Here is a 27,611-nt window from a genome sequence, read left to right as displayed (position 1 = left end):
CTCTCCGGTCCTCCTAGAGGCCCTGGGCACACCTGGGGTCCTCACTCCCAGTCTGGGAGAAAGTTTGGGAGCCCCGGGCTGTTGGGAGCTGCGGCTGGTGCCTCGGCCCACTAGGGTCAAGGAACCAGTGCTGCCAAAGCCCAGGCAAGTGCGCCTGTGCCAAACCCAAGGGGCCTCCCCAGGGGTTCAGGAGCCCCCGATTCACCTCTGTCCTTTCTTGATGCTTCTCCAAGCAGCCCTTTTTGAGAGTAAGGAGAGTAAGTGTGGGGGGAAAGAAGTTGGAATTTCTAGGATGTAGATAGTCCCAGCTTTTAGAAGGCAAACTGAGAGGTGGAGAAGAGGAAAGAAGAGCCTCTGGGAGTGGCCGCATGGTATTGGGACTGGGGTGAGTCTGCCTCCTTCCTACCCAGGCCCCCCACCTCCGGCATAGCAGAGGCCCTGGGTGGATGGCCCAGGGAAGGCCCAGGGTGGGTTGGCACTGTGGAAGCCTGGGGGGCGGGGTCTGGCCAGGGCACCGTCCAGATCTCCCCCAGTCCCAGCCCATAGGCAGCTCCATTCCTGTCTTACTCATCTGCAATTGCTCTGTCCCCTGCCCCTGCTGGGAGGCCAGGAACCTCGGGACCAGAGGAGGGACCGCCAACGCATAAATCGGGCTCCGCACCTGACCTGGCCTCAGAGGATGGAGAAAATTTGCACAGTAGCAGAAGGCCAGGGAAGGCATTCTGGGTGGAGGGGACAGCATATGCAAATGCCTGGAGCGAGGAAAATAGAGGGTGGGGACACTGAGAACTGAGCGTCCAGCGCCTGGGGACCACGGGAGAAGGTGGGGGAGGAGCTTCTGTGGGGAGAGGAGTCAGGACCTATGTGGACTTAGCCCGCCAGGCTGAGGGGCAGGAAGTGTGTCCCCTAGCCAGCCCGAGCCCTGGCAGAGGTCTGTGCTGTGCCCAGTGGGTGGAAAGACTCACTGGTGGGGCAGGTTCATTCTTGTTCCTTCTCTAGCTCACACAGGCCCTGTGAATTTTTTTCAAATGACCAAATCCAAAGGTGACACTCTGGACCAAAGAACTTTGGCCTCATTATGATCAAATGAGTGTATGTGTCTGTATGTGTGTAAAAAGTCTCGAACAAGGGGCCAAGACTGTGGGAAACCGATCTCGGAGGTAGTGAAGTGGAGGGGAGAGGCAGGACCACAGCAAGAAAGAGCACTGGGCTGGGTGGGACGGGAGGTGGAGGGGTGGCATCCCAGCTTTGCCCCCAACTGGCTCCGGTGCATGGGGCAGGAGCCTTATCCTCCCTCAACTCAGGCATAAAGGGGATTGACAGCCACCTCTGCCTTCTAGGAGGACGTCCGGACTAGATGCAGGGGAAAGACTTCAGGTCTGCCTTACTCTAATGTAGAGGGTCGTCACTCTTGCCTTGAGTAAGGATTATCAGGCTTCTAGAGGCCTGTGAGAATGGGAGGGGGAAGTTGGAAGAAGTTTCCATGAGCGATGAGTGTAGCTGGCTCTAGGGAGGGGGCCCGGAGGTGGAGGCGGCAGGGACTCTGGAGGACGAAGCTGCCTGTTAAGGCTGTTGTCCCTCTACCTTCCCCTAGGGGGTTCTTCCGTGTCTGGGGAAAGTCTTGCTGATGAGGAGGAGCAAACTGGAAGCTGGGAAAGAGAGAGCACAGACTCCCCGCTCTGGGTTCTGATCCCGTTAGTGACTGGATCATGTCCCTTCTGCTCCGGGACCCTGGTGTGCAGAGGGCTGAATGGCTCAGGGTATGCCAGTCGCAGCACCTGGCTCATCCTTACTGTTTTTTCCACTCGAGGACTGGATCCCGAGGGCAGGAGTTTCCTGTTTTCCCAATCGCACTTTGTCATAGTGAAGAGCACACTTTGCACGCCTGTGGCAGCACGCTTAATGACTAATTGTCCTGTGGGACTGACTCAGCTCTGAAGGAGGGGAAGGAGGGGAACAAAAGAGGTGAGAGGTGAGGTCCAAGATCGCACAGAGAGGGGATCAGTCAGTACAGTCAGGGCTGGCTGCATCCAGCCAGGATTAAGGTGCCCTGGAGTTTGCTCACACGATGGATGCCACCATCACCGGTGTCTAACACCATCTGTGGGCTCGCCGTGTGCTCACCATCGTCCCAACACCATCCCACCGCAGCCTCCACCAGCTCCACCTGTCTCTCCACGCTCATCATCACAAATGTTACTGATGTGTCCATCCCCATCCCTGCTTCTGGCCCCACTGTCACTTCTACCCCCAACCAAACTACTGTCCCCATCCCAACCCCCTGTCCACGCCAAGCTCCAGGACCACCTCACACACTACACTTGACCTCAGTTCTATCAAGTTGGCATCTTCCAGAGCATGGCTCACGTCTCACGGCTCATGTCTCACGGAGGACTGCTGTAGCAGTCATAAGGTGAAGACGAGCCCACAACAGGCAGAAGGAAGGTATTTGCATTTGTTGAGCACCTTCTGTGCCCTGGGGCACTGAGCTGGCACAATCTATTTACATTCCTTCCCCCACCCCTTATAACTTCTTAGAGTTGTCAGTCCCATCTTACAAATGGGGCAGTGGTAGGTAGGGGCTACCGGGTGACTCAGTCCGTGAAGTACCTGCCTTCCGCTCATGATCCTAGGTCCTGGGATCGAGTCCCACAATGGGCTCCCTTCTCAACGGGGAGTCTGCTTCTCCCTCTCCTTCTGCCCCTCCACCCCCAAACCCCCCAATTCCTGCTCGCTCTGTCTCTCAAATCAACAAATAAAATCTTTTAGGAAAAAAAAATTAAGGAAATAGGCTCAGAGGAGGGCATCGACTTGCCCCTCTAGAGAGCTTTTGCTGCCTCTTAGGTCTGTAAGCAATTTGTCTCTCTGACCTTTAGTTTCCCCATCTGTATAGTGGGTATAGTAGAGCCTATCTCCAGTGTTCTCTGGTTAAGTCATGTCCAGCTCAGTGTCCGGCGCTAAGTAGACATCCCTTCTATGACAGGTATTGGTGCTCCCTTGTGATGCTTAACAGCTGCCACATATCCACTGATGCCTTGGTGACAGCTTTGTTGACCATTCCTCAGTGTTCCCATGCTTAGTTTAGTTCTGTTTTCCATGATTATAAATAACTGCTTGTGATAAACAGTTTGCCGCAGCAAGAGATTCCTTATTTTCAGTTAGCTGGATTACCAGGTCAGAGAGGACAAATCTTTTGAAGGTTTGGGGTTCACAGCTTACGTGGGGGTTTTCCCCTCCTGCTGGAGCCCTGGGGGAAGGTGAGCGCTGTACCCTTCCCTCTGTGTATGGGAGAGTCTCCCTCCCTTCTAGCTGTGAGCTCCTTCCTCTGAGTTCTCTGTCTGCAAAATGGGTTCCTGAGGAGATTAAATTATGTGAATTTCAAATGTCCTGCCTCCAAATTATATCTCTATTCCTGCCTCTTCTCTCCAGCCCTGCTGCCACCATTTCAATCCACCAGCACAGAGCAGCTAGAAAGATCTTTTAGAAAAGCAAATTAGTCTGTCATTCCCCTGCTTGAACCTTGAAATGACCCTCTGTTTTCCTTAGACTAAAGCAGACCGTCCTCACCAAGTCTTATGGGGCCAGGCACGATCTGCCTCTGCCTGCCTCCCCATCCCCGACTCTCTCCCTGCCCCTCTCTCCCTTTGCTCCAGCCACAGGGCCCCTCTTTCCAATTTCTGGAACACACCTGGTTCTTAGTTGGCCAGGGGCCATCTCTCATATTGACAGAGTTACCCGGAGCAACCTTGTAACAGTGCTCGCTTTAGCAGTGTAACATGGGAATGAATTTTTGAAAAGATTTTACTTATTCATTTGAGACAGAGAGATACAGAGAGAGAGAGAGAGAGAGAGAGCGCACAAGCATAAGCAGGGTGAGAGGCATAGGGAGAGGGAGAAGCAGACTTCCTGCTCATTGGGGGCTTGATCCCAGGACGCAGAGATCATGACCTGAGCCGAAAGCAAAAGGTCAACCATCTGAGCCACTCAGGTGTCCTGGGACTGAATTTTTTTTTTTTTTTAAGATTTTATTTTTAAGTACTCTCTACACCCATCATGGGACTCGAACTCACAACCCCCACGTTAAGAGTTGCATGCTCCACCCACTGGGCACTGAATTTTTAATTAGCAATAATCGCGCCTCGGATAAACCTCATTGGCTACGATACTGCCACTGCGCAAAGCTGGCACTGAATTTTTAAAAATTTAAATAATACTACAAGATTTATAATAACAATCCACCTCTGAGTTGCCTTTCCCCACATTTTTGTTTGATTTCATTTGGCTTTTTCGGCATCTGTCCCTAGAGTTCAGGTTTCCGTGATGCATTGTATTTGCCTGTTTCGGTGGTGTAAATGCTTCCACCCCGGCTCACTTCAAGCCACGAACATAGTGCCAACCAGCTTCTAAACTTCCTGAAGCTATGGCGGCTTTCAGTAGCAGCTCTAGCGTGTGATGCCTCCTGTCTTCCCTTCAGTGTCTGATGCTCCCTGTTCATGATTAAGAACAAGGCTCTGGGTCCAGCGATGTCCCTGGGTTGGGGATGGGGTGGGGCTTGTCTTTTGGAAGCCACTTCGTAAAGTGTTCCAACAGAGGCCCTCATGTTTCAGAATCTGTGGGTTTTTTTCTCTTGAATGGTCCATTTTTTCTGGTTTTTTATTTCTGGTGGTTGGGGCAGGTGTCCATTTTTGTTTTTGTTTTTTGTTTTAAAGATTTTTATTATTTATTTATTTATTTGACAGGCAGATCACAAGTAGGCAGAGAGGCAGGCAAAGAGAGAGAGAGAGAGAGGAGGAGCCCGGTGTGGGGATCGATCCCAGGACCCTGGGATCATGAGCTGAGCCGAGACAGAGGCTTTAACCCACTGAGCCACCCAGGCGCCCCTACCATTTTGTTTTTTTTAAGGATGTTATTTATTTGACAGAAAGAGATAGCAGTAGATATAGAGAGAGAGAGCACGAGCTGGGAGGAGAGGGAGAAGCAAGCTCCCCGCTGAGCAAGGAGCCCCACAAGGATCCCAGGACCTGGAATCATGACCTGAGGGAAGGCAGATGCTTCACTGACTGAGCCCCCCAGGGTGACCCAGCGGGGAAATGTCCTATCATCTGTTAGTGCTTTGGGGACTGAGACAGGGAGAGGGGCTGAGATGCCCCCATTTGTTGCGCAGTCTTTCATATAGTCCCCTGTTTTGCTGTGGGGCCCCACCTCCACCAGGCCTAGTGGCCTGGAGTCCAGAGCTCTCTGATTCAGCCTCTTCAGGAAGGAGCCTCCGTGTACATTCTCTTCTGTGGGGGGGTAGGGCATCAGCCCCTGACTGCATGGAGTGGGGAGTGGTATCTGGGAGTCTAATGACTTCACATGGATACATTTTTTTTTAAAGATTTTATTTATTTATTTGACAGACAGAGATCACAAGTAGGCAGAGAGGCAGGCAGAGAGAGAGGGGGAAGCAGGCTCCCCGCTGAGCAGACAGCCTGTTGTGGGACTCGATCCCAGGACCCTGAGATCATGACCTGAGCCGAAGGCAGAAGCTCAACTCACTGAGCCACCCAGGCACCCCACATGGATACTTTTAACCAATTTCCCGCTTTTAGGCCACGCCACACCTTTGTTTTCAGAAGGTTCTAGTACCTTTAATACTTCAGCCTTGCTAGGGTTTTGAGCTGGCTTCCTGTGGCTGCCATCCCTACCCTTGTTTTATTTATTTATATTTGTTTGTTTGTTTATTTAATTGTTTTGAGGTGGGGGAGGAGCGGAGGGAGAGGGAGACAAGCAGTTTCTGCACACTCAGCAGAACCCAGCATGGGGTTCTATCCCAGAACCCCGAGATCATGACCTTAACTGAAAACAGGATTCGGATACTTAACTGACTGAGCCACCCAGGTGCCCCCCTCTACTCTGGTTTTAACTGTCACTAGCTTTGGGGCACCTGGGTGGCTTGGTTGGTTGAGTTCTGCCTTTGGCTCAGGTCGTGATCCCAGAGTCCTGGGATGGAGCCCTGCCTCAGGCTCCCTGCTTGGCAGGGAGCCTGCTTCTCCCTCTCTCTCTGCCTACCGCTCTGCCTGCTTGTACTCTCTCTCTCTCTGTTGAGTACATTAAGAGAAAAAAAATTTTAACTGTCGCTAGCTTGAAAAGTTATTCATCTCTCATCAACTCTGTTGAACTTCTAAAATCTTTACCACCATTATAGTGAGGTTTCAAGAGGGAGGAAGTGGAGATAAATGTTGAATCCTCTATGCTGAACCGGAAGCTCCCTCCTCCACTCCTCACGGGATGCCCTCTTGTTACCCTTCAGACATGTCCCTTCCTCAGGGACTCCACCCTGTACGCTCCCATTACCCACTGCCGTGTAACACACCACCCCAAGACTTACTGGCAAACAGCAGCAGTCGTTTATTATGACTAGAAATCTGCCCTTTGGGCGGGGCTCAGCATGGATGGCTCATTAGGAGGGAGAGCATCCATCTTGGGTTTATGCCCACGGCTTACTCACACGGGTGGATGTTGGCTATTCGCTGGGAGCTCAACTGGGCTGTTGGCCAGGAGCTTTGGTTCTTGTCCACGTGAGTCTCTTCAAGAGACTGCTGGGGATTTCTTACAGCATGGCTGCTGAGTTCCAAGAGTGAGTGTTCCAAGAGACTAGAAGGGGAAACTGCCAGTATCTTGGGGCCAAGGCCTGGAAAGGGCACAGCATCTCTGGGGCCATATTGTATCCATCAGTCATGGTGGCTGCCCAGATGTCTTAATTATAAAACCAGTGGGATTTTTTTTTTTTTTAGATTTTATTTATTTATTTGACAGAGAAAGCAAGAGAGAGAACATAAGCGGGGGGAGTGGGAGAGGGAGAAGCAGCCTCCCTGTTGAGCAGGGAGCTGGAGGCAGGGCTCCATCTCAGGACCCTGGGATCATGACCTGAGCCGAAGGCAGATGCTTAACGACAGAGCCACCCAGGTGCCCAACCAGTGGGATTTTTAATTTATGGAGATGGCTGTGTAACAACAAAGAAAGACTAAGGCCATTGAGAGAAGATTTTTGTCAGGATTTTCTGGAGAAGGGGACTTGCCATACCATGCACGGCCACATGGGGGGAGCATTCGGTCAGGAGGCAGAAGGAGAAAGGAGAAAGCATCATCTAGGGCCTTAATCGTTTTCCATGGGGAGGAAGGTGGGAAGGAAGCTGCAGGTCAGCCAGTAGAGCAAGCTGAGGACTGAACAGTTGGAATAATTTGCGCTGGCTATCAGAGACTGGATAGGGGCATTCCAGACAAGGGGAGTCAGGGGTGACCTGGGCAAATGGGTGCATCCCTGAGGCGGGAACTTGGGAGGAGGGGAGCGTGGCATGAGGGAGAAGACTTCCGGGTTTTGATGCAGTTTCTTTGTCAAGGTTCAGCTGTGGCAGCCCTTCTTGCTCTGCTGTCTCATTCTCTCCTCCTTGGAGGACCCCTATCTTTTGGAATCAGCCATGGACTGGGGTCATTTTCTCTTGGTTCTCCCATGGCTTTGGAGTCCTTCCCAAACTGACTTGACTAGGGAACCCTCCCACTGTGTGGCATCTTACAGGGCCAGGGTTCCAGGGAGCACACTTTGGGAAAGGCTGCCAAGGCAGCTATTAAATGCATCAGCAAGTAGGACAAAGGAACTTGCTCACCCAGAGAACATCTGGATTGTCCTCAGTAAGTCACAGTCCCTCTTTAGGCACCTGATTTTGAAGTATGCTATTAGCTTAGACACTTGAAATAGGCAGGGTAGTTTAGTGGTTGAGGGAATGACTTTTGGAGTCCCAAACTCCTGTGTTCAGAGCGGAGTCTTGTCATTGACACCCCATGCGGCCTCAGGAAAGCCCCTCCCTCTCTCAGCCACCTCATAGTTGCAAGGATAGCGAGATTACACATATAATGTGCTTACAGCTGTCCCTGTTACACAGGACACAGAATTCTGGAATCAAGCCCAGGGTCATTCTCAGGCTGGAATTCTGGACCAGGCTCAGCTACCCTGCCTACCCCTCTGAGTCCCCCCCGCCCCCCACTACCCTGGAATATCTGGAAAAGGGTAGTGAGTGACAGGAGCCCTGGAGGTTGGGGAAGTGCTGAGTGGGAGTGGGGGGTGGGCTCAGCTCAGACCCCGACAGGGGGGTGGTCCACCAAAGGGAAAGAGCCCTGGGAACAGTTGCCCCTTCCCTGTTCCCTCTTCCCTCAGGTCCTTCCAGACATGATGGCATGGCCGTGGCTGTCCTGCCTCCTGCTTCTTACCCTCGTGGTGTCTGGTGGGTACCTCCCCTCCCCCACTAGAGTAACACTAGCCTGGAGATCCTTGGCAGGACCCTCCAGAAGAGAGTGACACTGCCTTGTCAGCAAACTCCCAGCTCCTATGACCCAGACCCCTGCTTGGCGGCCCTGGGGAGGCCTAGGGAGGAGTCCAGGCCCAGGCGGGTGAGCTGGGCTGAAGCTGGGACTGGTGTGGGCTCCCACAGAGGGCAGGAGGGGGTCAGGCTTTGCAAGGACATCCAAGTGTTCTAAGTGCTCTCTGTTCCTACAGTGACAGCCAACACGGCCCCAGTGTTCTTAGGAAACATGTCAAGAGTGAATTTGCCCGAGGACCTACCAGTGGGTGAGTGACCATCCCTGCGCACAACTGTGCCAAGCCCTCACCTACAGAGGGTCCCAGGGTCTTCCTTATGGGCTTGCTTCCCATCCTGCAGCCCCGTGGCTCATCACGGGGCCAGGGTGGCCTGGAGGGAGTTTGTTCTAGAATTTGTTTTCTTCTCTTCAGCTTTTATGTCAGGGCCCTCACATGGCGTCAAGTAACCAAGACACCTCATGAGAACGTTCTTCCTGTTTCCCATCTCTGGCTGGTGTTTCTGATGCCCCAAAGAGAGAGGATCCATCTGGGACCGTTCTTTCTCTCCCACCTCTCACACTTGCTAACCTCCCTCCACTCCCTGCTTTTCTCCCCGCTAAACAGGAAGCAGGTCTCAGGCTCAAAGCCTTTCACAGACTTCTCACCGGAAGTTAATAATTGTGTTTTACTTCCATTGCCTTTGTTCATAGAGCTGCTTTCTATCTATGGCAAGTGAAATGGATTTCTATTTACAGCCACAATCTAAAGCTTGCTTTTACTTTCTTTTTTGAAAAGATTTTTAAAAATTTATTTGAAAGACAGAGAGAACATGCGTGGAGCCCAAAGTGGGGCTTGACCCCGCAACCCTGAGATCATGATCTGAACTGAAACCAAGAGTCAGACACTTAACTGACTGAACCACCCGGGCATCCCTAAAGCTTATTTAAAATAAATCTATTTACATGAAATGCTAAGTCAATTAAAAGAAGGATAATAAAGAATGAGACACTGGATATGGTAAAGATCGTGGCAGCGTACAAGAGGGAATGACATCCGGGAAGTATCGTTTTGGAAGAAGCTACAGGGACTGAAGACCTAATTCCCAGCAGGCAGGATATGGGTTGGGAAACGAAAGATGTCTCCTCGACTCCCCAGCCCTGGGGTTCCTACACACTCTGCCCTCCGCAAACCCCACCCCCCAACAGAAAACGAATAACTTCATTGTTCAGAGCAGTGCACCTCCCTCCCTGAGCCAGATCAAATGAGGATCTTTGATAACCATATGGCTGTGCTCTGGGCCTTCTTAAACCAAAGGGCGATTTCTTTCTTCCTGAGATAAATTCTATGGCTCTGTTACCACGGGAAAGCACTTTTGGTGAGATTTTTTTTTTCAAGTATGTCATTTAGACTTTCTATTTTGAAGTATAAAATATGTGCAGGAAAGTGCATTGAATCACATGGAATTACCACTGGATCCGGAACTAGGATGTTGCCAACAGCTCCAGGTCATCCTCTCTCGTCCCTTTGGTCACTTCCTGTCCTTTCTTCCCTACACAAGACTTCTTTTCCTGACACTAACACTGTACCACAGATCTGTTTCATCAGGCAGACTTTTTTTTTTTTTTCAAGATTTATTTATTTATTTATTTGACAGAGAGAGAGATCACAAGTAGGCAGAGAGGCAGGCAGAGAGAGGGGAAGGAAGCAGGCTCCCCGCTGAGCAGAGAGCCCGATGCGGGGCTAGATCCCAGGACCCTGAGATCATGACCTGAGCCGAAGGCAGCGGCTTAACCACTGAGCCACCCAGGCGCCCCAATCAGGCAGACTTTTAAAAAATATATGTAATTATGATGTTTTAAATACCAATTTTAGTTTAGTGACAAACATATATAATTCTTTTTTTTTTTTTAAAGATTTTATTTATTTATTCGACAGACAGAGATCACAAGTAGGCCGAGAGGCAGGCAGAGAGAGAGAGGGAAGCAGGCTCCCCCTGAGCAGAGAGCCCGATGCGGGGCGTGATCCCAGGACCCTGAGATCATGACCTGAGCCGAAGGCAGAGGCTTTAACCCACTGAGCCACCCAGGCGCCCCTATAATTCTTTTTTTTTTTTTAAAAGATTTTATTTATTTATTTGACAGAAAGAGAGCACAAGTAGGCAGAGCAGCAGGCAGAGGGAGAGGGAGAAGCAGGCTCTCTGGTGGGCTGGGAGCCTGATGCAGGCTCAATCCTCAGGACCTGAGCTGAAGACAGCCACTTAAGCGACTGAGCCACCTGGATGCCCCAAACATATATAATTCTTAATATGCAGAGACCTAATATATGTCTTTTATTTTTATAGATTTTGTTGATATGTTACATTTAATTTTTTTTTAAGATTTTGCTTATTTATTTGACAGAGAGAGACAGTGAGACAGGAAACACAAGCAGGAGAGGAGGGAGAGGGAGAAGCGGACTCCCCACCGAGCAGGGAGTCCCATGTGGGTCTCGATCCCAGGACCCTGAGATCATGACCTGAGCTGAAGGCAGATGTTTAATGACTGAGCCACCCAGGCGCCCCTATATTTAATTTTTTTAGGCCACTTAAATAAAAAGGATTTTATTTATTTATTTATTTAGAGAGTGTGTGAGCAGTGGCGGGGGGGCAGAGGGAGAGAGAGAGACTCTCAGGCAGATTCCACACTCAGCACAGAGCCCAGCTCCGGGGCTTGATCCCACAACCCAGATCCCGCAACCCCAAGACAACAACCTGAGCTGAAATCAAGAATTGGAGGCTCAATCGACTGACCCATCCAGGCACCTCTTCAGGTCAACTTTTAAAGAGCATTTCTGGGACATCTGGGTGGCTCAGTCAGTTAAGCATCTGCCTTTGGCTCAGGTCATGATCCCGGGGTCCTGGGATCAAGCCCTGAATCAGGCTCCCTGCTCAGTGGGAAGCCTGCTTCTGCCTCTCCCACTCTCCCTGCTTGTGTTCCCTCTCTTGCGCTCTCCCTCTCTGTCAAATATATAAATAAAATCTTAAAAAAAAAATCTTAAAAAAAAAAGTGCATTTCCTCCCTGATGCATGTTTCTGTGCCCCCAGTCAAATATATACACGTAAGGGTTTATGCCCGTCCACACACCTCCTGGATTTCCTTAGGTATAAAGGCCACATCTTTTTGCACTTTAACTCAATCAGGATGTATCTTACCATCGAGATAGTCATTTAACACAGAGTGACTTTTCTCCCCCCAGAAGCAGTCATTACATTGATAATGTGTCTCACAATCAAGGAAACATAAAGTAGACACTGACATCATCTTTGCAGAACGTTGGTCTGGTGGTATTCCTGGAGGAGGGGGTCTTGGTGGGGAAGGACCGTAACCAAGCTTTCTGAGGAGTTGTGGGAGGAGCTGGGACTGTTGGGCCAGGGAAGAGCAGCCTCAGGGGCACAGTGCGGAACCTGTCCCTGAAGAGCTGTCATGGGCAGGAGGGGTGGGCTGGTCCGCTGAGGCCCTCAGACTGAGCAAGGGGCCACAGGGCCCCATGGAATTTGTTATGGCACTTTTGCCTTTGTGGGTCCCTGACTCTATATTAAAATTATGTTTTATGATAGAAATGAAACATTCTTGTAGGTCTCCTAAAAGTCTCATAGGCCCTGGGTTCCATACCTCATGGACAGAACAGATGAGGCTTTTGGGTCCCCACAGCCGGGACTTACAGGGAAACACACATTGGGAAATGGAGAAAGCCCTTGCTAAGGGACAGTTGTCTGACAGTGGAAGGAGGTGGCTGAGAAGAGAGTAACGTTTCTCAGTGGCAGAGCAGAAGCTAGGTGGGATAATGGAGGGAAGGTCTTGGAGCGGGGCTGGATGGATCTGTAAAAAGTTTCTTTGAGACTGGAGAGTCGATGGCCTTGGGATCTTTGAGTCCCCCGATATCTCCAAGCCCCTGCCCTGCCCAGGGACATGCCCTCCGGGGCACAGTGAAAGAGTGGGGGCCCCTGGCTAGCAGTGCATGCTCACTGGACCAGGTGGTGTTTCTGGCAGGCTCTGAGCAAGCTCTCTGGGTGAAGGGAGGGCTCTGAGGTGGCCCAGGCACCCCCAGAGGGACTTCAGGAGTCCCCTGTCCTAGGATGTCCCCAGCAGCTGCAGCCAGACACTCCCCCTCCAGCCGTCTTTGCTCTCCTCTCAAGGAACGTCAGGCAGGGAATTCCAGGGCCAGGAGAAAGGGTGATGCCTGGAACGCAGCCCACCCTGCCATGTCCAGGGCAGAAGGGGTCTTCCCCTGGAGGAAATCAGCATGTTGTTATCAAAGCCATGGTGCAGGTGCCAAGCAACAAAATCAAACCTGATGTTTATGGCCACCATGGCCAGAGCCCTGGCAGCCTGGAGGTCCCAGATTTCTGCACACAGAGAAGACAGGCCCCCTAGCCCAGCTCAGCCAGGCCAGTGCTGAAAGAGGTGACCATGGACGGTGGGCATTCCCTGTCCCACCTCCAGGTGCCGAGGCCTTCTGGTTGGTCGCTCAGGACCAGGACAATGATACACTGACCTATGCGATTAGTGGCCAAGATGCCTCCTTCTTCTCTGTCACCCCAACCACCGGGGAAGTCAAGCTGGCTAACCCTCTGGACTATGAGGTAAAGGGCAGCAGCCTGGGAAGACCCCGGGAGGGGTATGGGGAGGTGGGGGCCCTCCCTGTGCCCTCACCCTGAGCAGAGGCTCACCTTGGACCTCTTCTCCCTGCCTGCTGCAGACCGCCTACTTGCTCCAGATCATCATCTCCGTGACCGACAATCACAACAAGCCAGTGAGTTGGAAGGGGGGAGGGGAGGGGAGGTGGCCCTGGAATCGGAGAGCAGAGCACTAGGGACCCCTCCTGCCTGCGTCCCCTACCTCAAGCAAGCAGACAGAGCCCTAGTGAACAAAAACTGAATTCAATGTTTATTTTCATCTAAATTATACTCATCCATTTTGGGCCACACAATATTTCCAAGATTTTAACATTATTATTAATTTACTTTAGTTATATAAAGAGCTCACCTACATCATAACTTTAATTGTATTAATTTATGTTAATACAAATATTAATTAAAAAACAAGTGCTAGGGGCACCTGGGTGGCTCCGTGGGTTAAGCCTCTGCCTTCGGCTCAGGTCATGATGCCAGGGTCCTGGGATCGAGTCCCGCATCGGGCTCTCTGCTCAGCAGGGAGCCTGCTTCCCTTCTTCTCTCTCGCTGCCTGCCTTTCTGCCTACTTGTGGTCTCTCTCTGTCAAATAAACAAATAAATTCTTAAAAAAAAAAAAAACAAGTGCTAAATACCTCCCTCTCTTAGCTCTTCCTGCCTACTTGTGGTCTCTCTCTGTCAAATAAACAAATAAATTCTTTAAAAAAAAAAAAAACAAGTGCTAAATACCTCCCTCTCTTAGCTCTTCCGAGGCAGTACTTTCAACTCTCCGGGCTAAACGTATTGGTGTCGGCACTCAGATTTCTAAATGACACTCTGACACCACTGTGCCTTACGTCTGTGAAAGTTGAGGATTTTGTCTTTAAAATACACTCCCCAAAACCTGTCCATTAAGAAAAATCATTTTAATGACTTGGATATTCATGAATATATTCTCTTTGTAAACATGTCAAAAGTGCAGCTCAAGCTTGAGTCCCCTGGGTAGACCCTTCCCAGCCCATTCCCAACCAAAGCGTCCAGTCACGGTTCTGCCACACCCCTCGCTATGCGTTTACATATATACGCATCCCCGGAAGAAAGATTGTAGTTTTGGTGAATTTCCTGAAACCCAAATGGGATCCTACTGAACATAGTATCTTGAACTGCCCTGTCCAATTCAACAATCAGCTTTGGAGCTCTGCCCGTATCCCCTCATGAGCCACCCGTTTCTTGTACTATTTTCTATGTGGGGACATACCATGATGCTTTAGCTGGTCTCCCTGGACAGACACTTAGGTTGTCCGCAGCTTAAAACTATGGCAGACAAAGCTGAAATGAACATTCCTGTAGTAGAACAGACACATTTCAGATTTTTTCAAAATGACCTAATTATGTCTGCAACTTACTCTGAAATGGTTCTGTAAACATGTGGAGAGAGAGAGAAATCAAACAATGGCTAAATCTGGGTGAAGAGCTTTGGGAGTTTTGTGTACTATATTCTGGTGTTTGAAATTGTATCAAAAACGAGTGTACCCCAAATATTGCCAAAGTGCCTGAGAAACGAAGCCAACTTGCAGTCCCAGCCAGACGCTCCTTTTGTCTTCTCAAGCTCTTGCATTTTCCAAGCTCACTTGGGTTTTCTCACCTGCAGGTGCAGAGGACAATGCAGGTGATCGTGGAGGATAGAAACGACAATGCTCCCGTTTTCCAGAATACTGGCTTCTCCACCACCATCAATGAGGTAACATCTGCCCTAGAGGGGTGTGTGTGTGTGTGTGTGTGTGTGTGTGTGTGTGTGTGTGTGTGATGCAGGCTTCCCAGAAGCGCTTCTCAGGGTGCAAAGGACCAGAGACAGCCAGCCAGGGGGTCCAGGATCAGGGAAAAGCACCCCTTAAAAGGGGTAGCAGCAGGAACCAAATTCAGGGGAATATAACCCCATGGAATAGTTATAGTAGCATGTTGCAAACAATCAGACTGGATGAGAATGATTCCAGTTATGAAAGCAAACTTTTTGGAAAAAAAAGAGAATTTATTTTTTCATGTATCTGAAAAATTTAGAGTTATACTAACTTCAAGCACAATGAATCCAGGTACTCAAACCATGCCATCAAGAAGAGATTACTCAGGGTGCCTGGGTGGCTCAGTGGGTTAAGCCTCTGCCTTCAGCTCAGGTCATGATCCCAGGGTCCTGGGATCGAGTCCCACATCGGGCTCTCTGCTCAGCAAGGAGCCTGCTTCCCCTCTCTCTGCCGGCCTCTCTGCCTACATGTGATCTCTCTCTGTCCGATAAATAAATAAAATCTTTTAAAAAAATGAAAGAAAAAAAAAGAAGAGATTTCTCTCTACCTCTCAGCTCTGCTTATCTTGTTGCCCCCATCCTTGGGTAAGAGGGCCATTCTCTCTTGTGGTGGGTGATAAGAGAGCAGCTCCACTCTTTGCAAGTTGAACACAGACTCTTTCTCCATGGTCCTGGCCAAAACTCCAGGATTGACTAACATTGGCCCATTTTGGGTCATGTGCCTATCAACCTGGGGGTACAGAATACTCTGATTGGCTAGGTCTACGTCATGAGCCCCGCCCCCCCCCTTTAGCAGGGGAGGGCAGGCCCACTGAAACCACCTGCATGGGGAGGAGGTTCCCCAATGGTCCCTGAGCAGCAATCACAACACCACTCCTGGGTCTTCATAACCATGTGGCTTTGAAGATGTATGAGGTGTGGGGCCCCACACTAGGTCAGGCATAAGACCAGCGAGGTCCAGGCAGCCACTTGACAGACTTTGATGGAGCGCCCACTGGATACCAGACACTGTCCTTGGTGCTGAGACTACCTGGTAAATAAGACAGAGCTGGTCTTACCACCCTCAGTAGCTCGCATTCTAATGAAGAAAATAGATAATAATCAATGAAACATTAAATAAACAGGATTATTTCAGGTGGTACTAAGCTCCATGAGGAGCATAAAACAGGGTAAAATGGAAGAAAGTGACCAGGAAGGCAGCTGGCTTAGGTTGAGCGACCAGGAAAGGCTTTTCTGAGTAGGTGACATCTGAACAGAGACCTACATGGCAAGAAGGAACCAGCTGTGGGATTCTCGAGGAGAAGAATGTTCCAGGCAGGGGAACAGCAGATTCAATGGCTCCGAGCTGGGAATGAATTTGGAGTGTTCTAGGCATAGCCAGGAAGCTGGTGTGAATGGAGGGTAGAAGGCGAGGAGAAGGTGAGCTCAGAGAATTAGCCAGTGGCCTGACCTCAAAGGGCCATAGAAACAGGGTGGACTGCATTCTGGGGAAACACTGGGGGGTTTTAGCACAAGAGTAATGTGGTCTGATTCATGATTTTCATGTTGGCCACTGTGTGGAAATATTGAAAGTGTGGACAGGTCACAGGGGGCAAAGACCTCCCCAGAGAACCTTCCAGCTCTGCAGAGTGCTGCCTGGAATGTACTGCTGTAACTGTAGAAAGCCCACAGGAAGAGCAGGGGAGTGGCACATCCTTGGTTCTGGAATGACTGTACTCTGTTCTCTGCCGTCCCTCCCCCCCCCAGAGGCCCAGCCCAGGTGGGAAAGAAAGGGGAACACTGGGTTTCAGGCTCTAGATGGTGTTATGTCTATGGTACAACTGGTGACACAAGTTCCGGGGGTGGACATGAGTGCTCGGTCATGGAGGGGATGGATTGGCATTACTCATTACAGACCCTGCCAGTCGGCTCCCTGGTGTTCTCTGTGCTGGCCAAGGACCCAGACACGGGGTCTGCAGGAGTGGTGGTGTACTCCATAGAGGAGGTGAGCATGGGCCAGTACTGTGGGAATATGGGCCCCCTGCCTCTCGTGGCCACCAGGGGGCAGCATGTCACACACAGCCTACAGGAACCTTGAGTACTGGGGTGAGGACAGGGTCTTAGTGGAAGCCCAGCTCCGGCTTCCAAACCCTTTGCTGGCTCCCTCTGAACTTCATTTGGCCAAGCTACCTAAGGAGGGTCCCTTCTGTGGACAGGACCCTTCTTCCCTTCTTCCCCACCCTCTTGCCTGGGGCACTGTCTGCATCCCTGTTGGGTTCGTGTGACATCACCGGGTGTCTGATGCACAGAAGAGGAAATTGAGAGGTACGGTGTCTTGTCCAAGGTCACACAGACAGCGGGGGCTGTGACCCCAGTTCTCCTGAAGACAAGGTTGCTAGCTATAGCTCCTGTCTCCCAAGTGCCTATGATGAGCCTAGCACATTCATTACCCCATCTGACTTTCCTCTCAACCCGCTGCTGACATATCTGAGCTCATTTCCCAGAGGTGGAAACTGAGGCTCGGAGAGGTTATATGACCTGGTGAGGGTGGCAGGGATGGTCAATAGCAGAGCTAGGGTTCAAGTCCCAGTCTGTCTGAGAGAGGTTCTGGCTTGACTGTACTCTGCCCTAGGTCATCCCTAGCACCGAGGAGAACCAGCACCTCTTCAAGATCTTACCCAACGGCTCCATCATCCTCAATGGCAGCCTCAGCTACAACAACAAGAGTGCTTTCTATCAGCTGGAGCTGAAGGCCTCTGTGAGTGGGGGTGCAGATGGAGGGGCCCCACAACCCGAGGCCTGGCCTTACGGAGACCTGTTTCCCCACAGGACTCAGGTGGCATATACAACAACACCTTCATCATCCGCAACTCCTCACATGTCTTCCTGTCCATCTCTGTGGTCGACCAGCCAGACCTGGACCCCCAGTTTGTCAGGGAGATTTACTCGGCCTCTGTGGCTGAGGATGCACCCCAGGTGTGCCAGAGGACCTGGCGGGGTCTGGGTGGACACAAGAGGCAGGGAAAGGGGACATCTGGGTGGCTCAGTGGGTTAAAGTCTCTGCCTTCAGCTCGGGTCATGATCTCAGGGTCCTGGAATCGAGCCCCACATTAGGCCCTCTGCTGGCGGGGAGCCTGCTTCCTCCTCTCTCTCTGCCTGCCTCTCTGCCTACTTGTGATCTCTGTCTGTCAAATAAATAAATAAAATCTTTAAAAAAAAAAGAGGCTGAGAAAGGGCCTGGGAGGCTGATCCAGCTGGTTCTCTGCACAGGGAGCATCGGTGCTGAAGGTAGAGGCTGTGGATAGTGACAAAGGCATTAATGACCCGGTGACCTACAGCATTTCCAGTGAGAATGGGGGTGTCCCCAGGTGGAGCAAGGGATGGGGGCTCTGCCAGAGCCACTGGAAGTAGCAGCTCCTACTGCCTCTCTCCAGACTCCACGATGCCCGGCTGGTTTGACATCGGGCTGGATGGGGTGATCAGGGTCACCGGTTCCCTGGACCGTGAGCAGCTGCTGGAGGAGGATGAGGAGGTGAAGGTGCAGGTCACGGTGAGTGAGGGGTCCACTGCCTCTTTTGTACCCGAACTTCAACTTCTGACCTTTGATCTCTGTTCTCTCTGAGCCTTGGTTCTTTTGACCTCTGCTTTCTGACTTCTGCTCGGGTCCCAGGCCACCGAGATGCACCCCAACATCTATGGACAAAAGGCCAAGGTGAGCACATGGGTCACGCTGACAGTGACAGACGTCAATGACCACAAACCTGAGTTTTACAACTGCAGCCTCCCAGCCTGCACCTTCTCCCCGCAAGAGGCCCAAGTCAACTTCACGGGCTACGTGGATGAGCATGCCTCCACCCGCATCCCCATCGACAGCCTCACCATGGTGGTCTACGACCCAGACAAGGTAGGGGCGCCCAGACAAGGGGTGGCTGGGTGAGGGTGATGGTGGGAGATGGCTAGGGGAGATGGTGGGGAGTGACCCATAGAACAAGGTACCCAGATGCGAAGTGGGGAGGGGAGCGGTGGGTGGGTGATGGTGGTGATGATGAGTGGCCGTTGTTGTTCGGTGATGTTTGGAAATGTTGGGTGATGTTACACCGGTGTTTAGTTTTGTGCTCAGGGTGGCACTAGGTGCTGGTGAGCAGAAAGGCAACACTGAGTGGAGGTTGATACTGGATGCTAGGTAATGTTGAGTGGCGTTGAGGAGAGGGTGGTGATGGGTGCTTGGTGAAGTTGAGGGATGTTGGGGTACTGGATATTGGGGGATGTAGCAGTGTTGAGCATAAAGTAGCCTGAGTGGTGTGAAGTTGGAGGTGTATTCTTTTATTTTTATTTTTATTTTTTAAAAATATTTTATTTATTTATTTGACAGAGAGAGATCACAAGTAGGCAGAGAGGCAGGCAGAGAGAGAGGAGGAAGCAGGCTCCCTGCTGACCAGAGCCCGATGTGGGGCTGGATCCCAGGACCCTGAGATCACACGACCTGAGCCGAAGGCAGAGGCTTTAACCCACCGAGCCACCCAGGCACCCTACAAAATTTTTTTTTAAAGATTTTATTTATTTATTTGACAGACAGAGATCACAAGTAGTCAGAGAGAGGCAAGCAGAGAGAGAGGAGGGGAAGCAGGTTCCCTACTGAGCAGGGAGCCCGATGCGGGACTCAATCCCAGGACCCTGGGATCATGACTGAGCTGAAGGCAGAGGCTTTAACCCACTGAGCCACCCAGGTGCCCCTGGAGGTGTGTTCTTAAGTGGAAATTGATACTGAGTGGTGGGCAGTCTGGGTGGTATTGAACAATGACTACCTATGGACAATGTTTGGTAGTATTTGGTGATATCGAGTTGGTACAAAACGTGGGTGGAGGAGGTGTTAGGTGGTGGTAGGTGGGCGGGTGTGTTGAGTTGGTGGTTGAGTGGAGTGGAAAGGGTGTGGAATGGAGGGTGGTGTGGGTAATGGGGTGACTTTGGATGTTTCTGGTGGCTGGTGTTGGTATGGGTGGCGGACTGTGTTGAGTGGGGGTTGGTAAAGAAGACACAGGAATGTCTTCTGGGAGTGAGGGGAATGTGTCCAGGCTCTGTCTTTCCAGCCCAAACCAGGAGCCCAGTCACCTGCGGACATCTTCTAACGAGCCCACCTTTGCAGGGAACAGTGAGCAGCCCGGCTTCCCCAGGGTCCTCTTGCCGCAGTCTCTTGAGAGCCTCCCCTCATGGGACTTCAGAGGCAGGGCCTCCTGACGCAGGCGCCTACAGCCAGGATTAGGGGCAAGGGGCAGGGTGGTGCGTTGCAGGGGTTGGGGTCTCTACTATACCTTAAGCCCATCTCCACAGGGCAGCAATGGCACCTTCCTGCTATCTGTGGGGGGCCCTGATGCTGAAGCCTTCAGCGTCTCCCCCGAGCGGGCAGCAGGCTCCACGGACGTGCAGGTGTTGGTGAGAGTCCCTGCGCTGGTGGACTACGAGGGAAAGACAGTGATGCTGGTGCAGGTGAGGGGTGCTCTGGGCCAGCAGGGAGCCTGGCCCATGGGTCCTCTGGTCCCCACACTGCTGATTCTTCCTCTGTCCTCAGGTCGTGGCTACTGACTCAGTCAGTGGGAACGCCTCCGTCGCCCTGGTGACCATCCACCTTAGAGACATTAATGACCACCGGCCCACATTCCCCTACAGCTTTTACAACCTTAGTATCTGGGAGCACAGTGCAGACGGCACTGTGGTCACCGACAACATCCATGTGAGTGAGGGGGACCCTGTGGGGCTGGGCTCAGCAAGACATGGAGAAACACAGACCTGGGGACCATGACCCTGCCCGAGTCTCTCTATCATCTGATGTCTTCAGGCTCGAGCCAGCTTGCACGCATGTGTGTGGGGGTGTCTATTTGTGAATCGGAGTGTGTCGGGTGTTCTCCCTTTGTGACGGGAAGCAGTACAGCCCTGTCCCCTTCAATCGCTTGGCTGGCAGCGAGTACCATCATTTCCAAACCATGTCCTATTGTCTAACTCTCTGCCCCACAGGCCTTTGACCCTGACACAGGAGAGGGGGGCCGCATCACCTACAGCCTGCTTCCAGGGAACGGGTAAGGTCTCAGGGTGGGCGGGGTGGGGGGACAGTCAGATGAGCGGGGCCCGGGCCTGCCTCGCTGCCTTGCTGTGGGGCTAGGGTGCAGGCAAACTCTAGGACACCCAGTTCCATTTCAATTTCAGATAAACAACGGATGATCTGTTTAGTATAAGTGGATGGCAAATATCACAGGGGACATACATCAATATTTTTGACGGTTTATCTGAGATTATAACTTAAATGGACATCCCGTATTTTTGTTGGCTCCCTCTGGCCACGCTGCGCAGGGCAGACATCTTTGAGGTGGACCAGGGCTCGGGCACCGTGACAGTGAGGAACGGTGAGGCGTTGGACCGAGAGAAGCAGGCCGAGTACTACCTGACGTTGCAGGCCACGGATGGCGGGAACTTGTCGACCTCCACTACGCTGCACATTGTCCTGTTGGACATCAACGACAACCGGCCTGTGGTCAGCGGCTCCTACAACATCTTTGTCCAGGAGGAGGAGGGCGACGTCTTTGTGACCATCCAGGTGCGGATAGGACAGGGACGGGCTCTGTGATCATGGCGGCCCTGGGTTGGAACCTGGGCTCTCCTCTGTATTTCCTGAGAAAGTTAATCCATCTCTCAGGGCCTCTGTCTCCTCTTTGGAAAATGAGAACAATCATGGTCCTTGTTCCCAGGGTCACTGGGGAATCATGAGATAATACGTGTAAAGTGTTCAGCACAAAGCCCAGCACAGAGCACGCCCTCAAAAACATATTGGCCCTTTTAATTCCAGCCCCTGTCTCATTCCAGAAAGGATGTGAGGTGACTTTGATTAAAAAGTCAGGTAAAAAAAATTGGAGGAATAAGGAAAAAGAGAAAATGAGGGTGGTGTTGCTAATGGGCACAAAAGTAAAGTTAGAACCGAGAACCATGCTGTTGCCAGGAGGGCAGCTGAACATTCAGTTCTGAGCTTCCTGATGGCCAGTACAAAAAGGGAAATATCAGTGGCCAGGTTCACAGAGTGTATGAGATAAAAACCCACGGTTGGCTCCAAAGACATATCAGAGACACACGTCTGCCAGAGTCATCTGAAAAGGGGGCCTTGGAAGAAGTGGGAAAGAAACCAGGTGCTCAGAATGACAATCACGTGGCCACAGAGCGCTGTCCCACTCCTGAGCTGTGAGGTTTCCAGAGCACATTCCCATCTCTGGTGTCTTGACTGACGTGGGAAGTAGATGCTCTGATGGTCCCCAGGTCACAGAAGGGGAACCCCGAGGCTCAGAGAAGTTCAGCGACTTTTTTTGGGTGGCATAGCCCATAGGTGGCAGCCCTGAAACCAGAGCCTAGAACTTTCTGCCAGGGAAACCTGGGCCTTTGCTTCTTGCTCCTCTGGTCTGTGGGTTCCTTGGGGCAGGAGCATTTCAGATATGCTGCTGTAACTAACAGGAGTCCTGAGACACGCTTGGTGAATTAACTGGCCTGAATTCAAAGTGCTAAGAGGGGAAAAGACAGGATCAGGCTACTGGAAAAACCATCTCTGGCTGTCTGTAGGGGAGGCATTTAATAAACAAGATCCCAAAGGACCTGAGATGAAAGAATAGAGGAGGGGGCGGGAAGGGAGGAAGGGAAAAGGCTAGGTTCCAAGTCAGAGTAGCCCAGCTCTGGATTCAAAGCCATGTTTGCCGAAGAACCTGCTGTGCACTAGGCTCTCTGCTGGGCCCAGTCCTCTGAGACGAATCCACCGTAATGCCCACCACACAGGACTCTCAGCTAGGGGAAGAGCGCTGGAGAGTCACCCAAGGGTGTCACTTGTGTTGTGCTGAAGATAGCTCAGGGGACGTGGAGGCCCAGGGGAATCACCAGCCTGGCCTGGAATCAGGCAGAGGGGCGTAGAGGGGAAGGCCCGTGCAAAGGCCCAGAAGCATGATGGAATCTGCTGTAGTCTTCATGCTGGGTCACCCCAAAGGCAAACCGAGCACACATTCAGGACGCTGGCAGGACAGAATCCTGCAAGCTGTTGATCTGACCCTCCTTGACGGGACACTGAGGCTGAGAGATGAGCCCGTGTCCCACCGGCTTTAGGTCTGGTTACTGCCCTTGTGGGTCGGTGCTGGAGGGGGAGGCCAGGCTGCAGGGGAGGCGCTGGGGAGCTGGGAAGCCCTGATAACTGATGCTGGATGCTGGCTCTCTCGTAGGCTCGGGACGACGACCAGCCCAACAACAACAATAGCCGTCTGCATTTCAACCTGCTGCCCGGCGCCTACAGCCATAACTTCTCGATAGACCCCGATAAAGGGATCCTCAGAAACCTGGGGCCCCTGGACCGAGAGGCCATTGAACCTGCCCTGGGGGGCCGAATCGTGCTGACCGTGCTTGTGTCTGACTGCGGCGAGCCGGTCCTCAGCACTGAAGTCAACGTCACCATCAACGTGGAGGTGAGGCAGGCTCAGCTGCGGGCAGGATGCCAGGATGGGCCCCATGTTGGGGAGCTCCCAGCAGGTGGCCGGCACCCCCACACCTCCAGCTGGAGTCACATTTCTGCCCTTTGTGATGGGGGGGGCAAGAGAGTTCTGGAAGCAGGCCACTTGGGTTAGGATTCTGGCTCTGTTGTGGGGCTTTAGGCAACCACTCAGCCTCCCTGTGCCCTAAGTTCCTCATCTGTAAAATGGTGACAAAAATGCCAGAAAGTGAGTTAACAAGTGGAAGGTGCTTTGCAGAGTGCCGGACCCAGGGGAGGTCCTCAGTGTTTCCATTTGCCCCTGAATTCCATGGTTTTACTCTCCCCAGTTTGGGTCACTTGCGGTCAACAGCATTCTGGGAACAGATGATCCCCCTTATGACGTATCAGGTCATCACAGGGTCAGGAGCCTAGTGACGTCACAACGTCCACGTGGTCCACCTCTCTTCATGTATGGGGACATGTCATCATCTCACATCGGCACAACAAGTAGGATGAGTGCAGGACAATCACATATTTTGAGAGAGGAGAGAGAGAGGCCACATTCATACTGACTGCTATCACAGTATATCATTACCATTGTTCTATTTAGTATTAGTTATTGTTGATCTCGTCCTATGCCTAATTTGTAAATTAAACTTTATCATGGGTATGTTTGCTCAGGAAAAAACATAGCACGTACAGGACTTGGTACCAGGTTCCAGGCATCCGCTGGAGGTCTTGGAACATTTCTCCCACAGATATGGCAGGAACTATTTACTCTGTTGGTTCTAGCTATAATTCACGAAGTTCTACTGAAACTCTCCTATCGCCACACCACCATTCACAGGCAAAGAGAAAGGGTGAAAATCAACATTTACAGGGTTTACTGCACATCTGGCCCTGCAAGATAGAGATGGTGATTACCATTTTATTGATCAAGAAACTGAGGCATGGAGGGTGAGAGTCTTGCCTAGAGACACAGAATGGGGTTTTGAACCCAGTCTGTCTGGTTCTTAGGCTGCCACCAGCCCCCAAGTCACCTTCCTCTAAAGAAGTGTTGTAACAAATGTGTGCCTCTCCAATGTCTATGATGTGGATGGCGCCCCCTAGGCCTGTGCAGTGCACAGCCTGCACCACCCCACAGGGCAGCCCTGTGTGCTGTGGGTTGGGATGTGCTGCTTCCCTGCAAGGATCAGACGGAGACCTCAGGGAAAATGGAGAAACAGAGCCGAATTAGGACTTGTTAGCTTGTTCCGCTGTCCTCAGGGTGAAGTAGGCCATGAAGAAGGAAGAAAGCAGGACTGCATTTAGTGAGTGAGTAGGTCCTTTCACACCCACAGACTCGTCTTCACAACCACCCCTAGAGTGGGGACCATGACCCCATCTTGCAGATGAAGACACTGAGACTCAGAGGAGTCAAGTCACATGTGAGGGAGAGGTGGGACTAGATTTGCCATAGCTCGGCCACCCCTGTGACTTAGGAAGCTGCTGGCTGCATGCTCAGAGCCAGACATGCCATTCTGGGAAATTGCCAGCAGAAAACACACCTAGTTAAGGAAGAGATGGCTTTGTTTTCATAGATGTCTGTTGAACGCTTACTTAGAAAAAGCTGAAGGCAAAAGCAGATACCTGTGGGCTGCCCCGGGGAAGGGCAGGAAAAGCCAAGGGCACCTGCAGCATGCGTTAGGATTTGGGGAGGGAGCAGCAGGTGGAGGTGGCTCTGTGCGGGGACAACAGTGTCAGTCTCTGTAGGTGTAGGTGGCCAGGGCCGGAGAGGGTAGGCAAGAATGGAAAACAGTGGGTGTCTAAGGCCAGGACCAGGCCTGAGCCTTGGCAGGTTCCTGGAGCTCAGCAATGCCTGAGCACAGAGCAAGGGTCCTGGGGTCAGCTGAGCACAGGAGGGACAGGCAAAAAGAGGGGACAAGGGAAAGCCTGGGCCATGGGCCTTTGTGGAAACAGTGAGACCAACAGAATAAATCCAAGACATGGTGAGTCAAGCTGGGCCAGACGGGGACGCCGATAGGAGCTCAACCCCCCTTCTGGAAAGCAGAGTCTGAGATGGCTCTGAGTCGTGGTCAGAGAAGCAGGAAGGAGTGGGGCCTCCCTGAAATTATCTAACCAATTCCAGAGGTCCTGCCATAGGCCTGTGAGCCCCAGGTGTGCGCCCTGGGCTGGTTCTGTCCTCTCAGGGGCACTTTTCTCACTGGTGAAGTGCAGAGATGCTGACAGAGAGTCTGTGCCTTGGGTCAGAGGAAACGTGAGCTTCTCAGACTGGCTCTGGGGAGACCGAACCGTGGGGGCTCCTGAGGTTCGTGTGCTCAGAATTTCCTCTGCCTGCAGGACATCAATGACAACCTGCCCATCTTCAACCAGTCTGTCTACTCCTTCTCAGTGAAGGAGAGGGACCAAGGTAAGTCCTCTCTGGGTCAGGCCGGGCACTGGGGCAGGGGCGAGGTCAGGTGTCAGATCCCTCCCGGGGGCACTTGAGGGAGGTGAGGACAGGGGAAGCCTCCGGTGGCTGCGCCCGGGGTCCCTGTGCAGTCTGCCCTCCTCCACAGGTGAGCTGGTGGGTGTGGTGACTGCCTGGGACGCGGATCAGACGGAAGCCAACAACCGCATCAGCTTCATCCTGTCAGGGAGCGGCGCCAACAACTTCGTACTGCGTGGCTTGGTGCTGGGGTCCGGGTGGGCTGAGGGCCGCCTCTGGCTGCCCTCAGATGTGAGCCTGGACTATGAGACACAGGCCTCCTACAATCTGACTGTGAGTGCTGAGAACCCGGACCCCCAGGGGAGAGAGGCCACAGCAGAAGTCTCTGTGGCCGTGGAGGACGTGAACGATGAGGCCCCCACTCTGGACCCAGCCTCACTCCGGGGCATCCGGGTCTCTGAGAATGGCTCACAGCATGGCCTGGTGGCCCAGGTGGTGGCCTGGGACGTGGATACCTCGTCCCAGCTGGAGATACAACTTGTGAACGTCGTCTGTACCAAGGCCGGGGTCAACGTGGGCAGCCTGTGCCATGGCTGGTTCTCCATGCTGGCCAACGGCTCAGTGTTCATCAATCAGAGTGAGGCCATTGACTATGAGTCCTGTGACCTGGTCACGCTGGTTGTGCGGGCCTGGGACACCACCACGGACCCCCGCTTCCTGGCCTACAGTGACAACGGTGAGGCGGCCCAGCCTGCCGGGCTCAGGAGGCTGCTGCACAGGGGCCAGGACACATGTAAAGCATTTAGCATGGTGCCTGGCCCAGAGCCACTTGTGAGGCAGGGTGAAGGGGAGGGCAGCCGTCACTGTGCTCGTAGCCCAGCTCTGACTGTGGTCGCTGGAAGAACCGCACCAACAGCTAGCCTAGTCCGAGAATGTCCTGCCACCGAGAGCTGTGCCAGGCACCATAAAAGTCCTCCTGTGTGTCCTTCCCACACTACTGGTAGGCTAGGTGATCCCTGTTCAATTTTACAGTTGAGGAAACTGAGGCACACAGTGCCAGTAACCTAGCTTACACAGCTAACAAGTAACAGGTGGGACATTCCCCGGCCGGGCTCAGTCCTTACTGGATGACCTTGGACAAGTGCTCCCCTCTCTGAGGTATGGGGAGGATACTTCCTGCCACAAAGGCCAGAGGAAACTGAGTGGGCACCCCCAGGCAGGAGCAGGGGAGGGGGGGTGCATGGGAGATGCGCAGGAGGGAGGCAGCAGGGAGCATGGCTGAGGCCCAGGCCTTCTGGGTCAGGCCTTGGCCTAGAGGCCAGAACCAGCCCCAAACTTATTCCTGTAGGAAGCCTTGCCATCACCATTGAGGACATGAATGACAACGCCCCCTATTTTCTGCCTGAAAATAAGACTTTTGGTAAGCGGCCAGCCTTTCCCTCCATACTCTGCCAGGATTTCCTTCGGGTAGCTCCCATAGGCCCTCTTCCAGCCCCAAGTGGGCCCGTGGAGAGAAAGGAAGGCCTCCAATCCCACCTCTCCCCCAAGGTTTCAACAGGTGGGGAGATCTGAGTTTTCAGCCCAGCTCTGCCCCAACTCATAATATTGGACCCTGGGCCAGGCCCTCCCTTCTGGGCCTCAGTTTCCTCATCTGCACAATGAGAGGTGGATGAGTTGCTAACTGATGGCACAGAGGCTGTTGTAATGGGGAGTTTGGTGGTAGAGAGGTTGAGGAAAGATTTGGGGGGATTGCATCCCGAGCTGGGCTTATGATCAGCATCCAGCCGGGTGGGCACTAGCCCTGACCCCACTGACCCTTTCTCATCCACACTTGTAGTTATCATCCCAGAACTTGTGGTCCCCAACCAGCAGGTGGCTTCTGTCCAGGTAAGCCCTTGGCTCCTGCCTCTGTCCATTACGTTAGCCCCAGGAGACACAGGAC

The 27,611-nt window shown here is 52.3% G+C and overlaps 1 protein-coding gene and 1 non-coding gene across 3 annotated transcripts in view; one reads left to right on the top strand and one right to left on the bottom strand.

Annotated features, from left to right (window-relative positions):
• The window catches only part of CDHR2 (cadherin related family member 2), a 35,899-nt gene that overhangs the window by 1,279 nt on the left and 7,009 nt on the right, over positions 1–27,611 (top strand). The window contains exons 1-21 of one of the 2 annotated variants that reach the window (XM_045999019.1): positions 7,620–7,670; positions 8,194–8,260; positions 8,533–8,604; positions 12,816–12,955; positions 13,072–13,125; positions 14,634–14,723; positions 16,675–16,764; positions 17,392–17,517; positions 17,589–17,735; positions 18,030–18,105; positions 18,194–18,309; positions 18,430–18,663; positions 20,088–20,243; positions 20,326–20,487; positions 20,769–20,830; positions 21,102–21,345; positions 22,997–23,236; positions 25,582–25,651; positions 25,800–26,405; positions 27,018–27,089; positions 27,507–27,556. In XM_045999019.1, coding sequence (XP_045854975.1) covers positions 8,206–8,260; positions 8,533–8,604; positions 12,816–12,955; positions 13,072–13,125; positions 14,634–14,723; positions 16,675–16,764; positions 17,392–17,517; positions 17,589–17,735; positions 18,030–18,105; positions 18,194–18,309; positions 18,430–18,663; positions 20,088–20,243; positions 20,326–20,487; positions 20,769–20,830; positions 21,102–21,345; positions 22,997–23,236; positions 25,582–25,651; positions 25,800–26,405; positions 27,018–27,089; positions 27,507–27,556 — 2,862 coding nt within the window. In that variant the 5' untranslated portion in view covers positions 7,620–7,670; positions 8,194–8,205. Of the gene's footprint in view, positions 1–7,619; positions 7,671–8,193; positions 8,261–8,532; positions 8,605–12,815; positions 12,956–13,071; positions 13,126–14,633; positions 14,724–16,674; positions 16,765–17,391; positions 17,518–17,588; positions 17,736–18,029; positions 18,106–18,193; positions 18,310–18,429; positions 18,664–20,087; positions 20,244–20,325; positions 20,488–20,768; positions 20,831–21,101; positions 21,346–22,996; positions 23,237–25,581; positions 25,652–25,799; positions 26,406–27,017; positions 27,090–27,506; positions 27,557–27,611 lie in introns of those variants that run through there. The other variant, XM_045999020.1, reaches the window with a different exon arrangement.
• On the bottom strand, positions 4,048–4,183 carry LOC123939428. Its single transcript, XR_006817844.1, has one exon. It is a non-coding gene; the product is annotated as a U4 spliceosomal RNA (small nuclear RNA).

Source organism: Meles meles, chromosome 3 (assembly GCF_922984935.1).
Source record: "Meles meles chromosome 3, mMelMel3.1 paternal haplotype, whole genome shotgun sequence".
NCBI lineage: Eukaryota > Metazoa > Chordata > Mammalia > Carnivora > Mustelidae > Meles > Meles meles.
The sequence above is the reverse complement of the archived record's forward strand: the minus strand, read 5'-3'. Positions and strand labels throughout refer to the sequence as shown.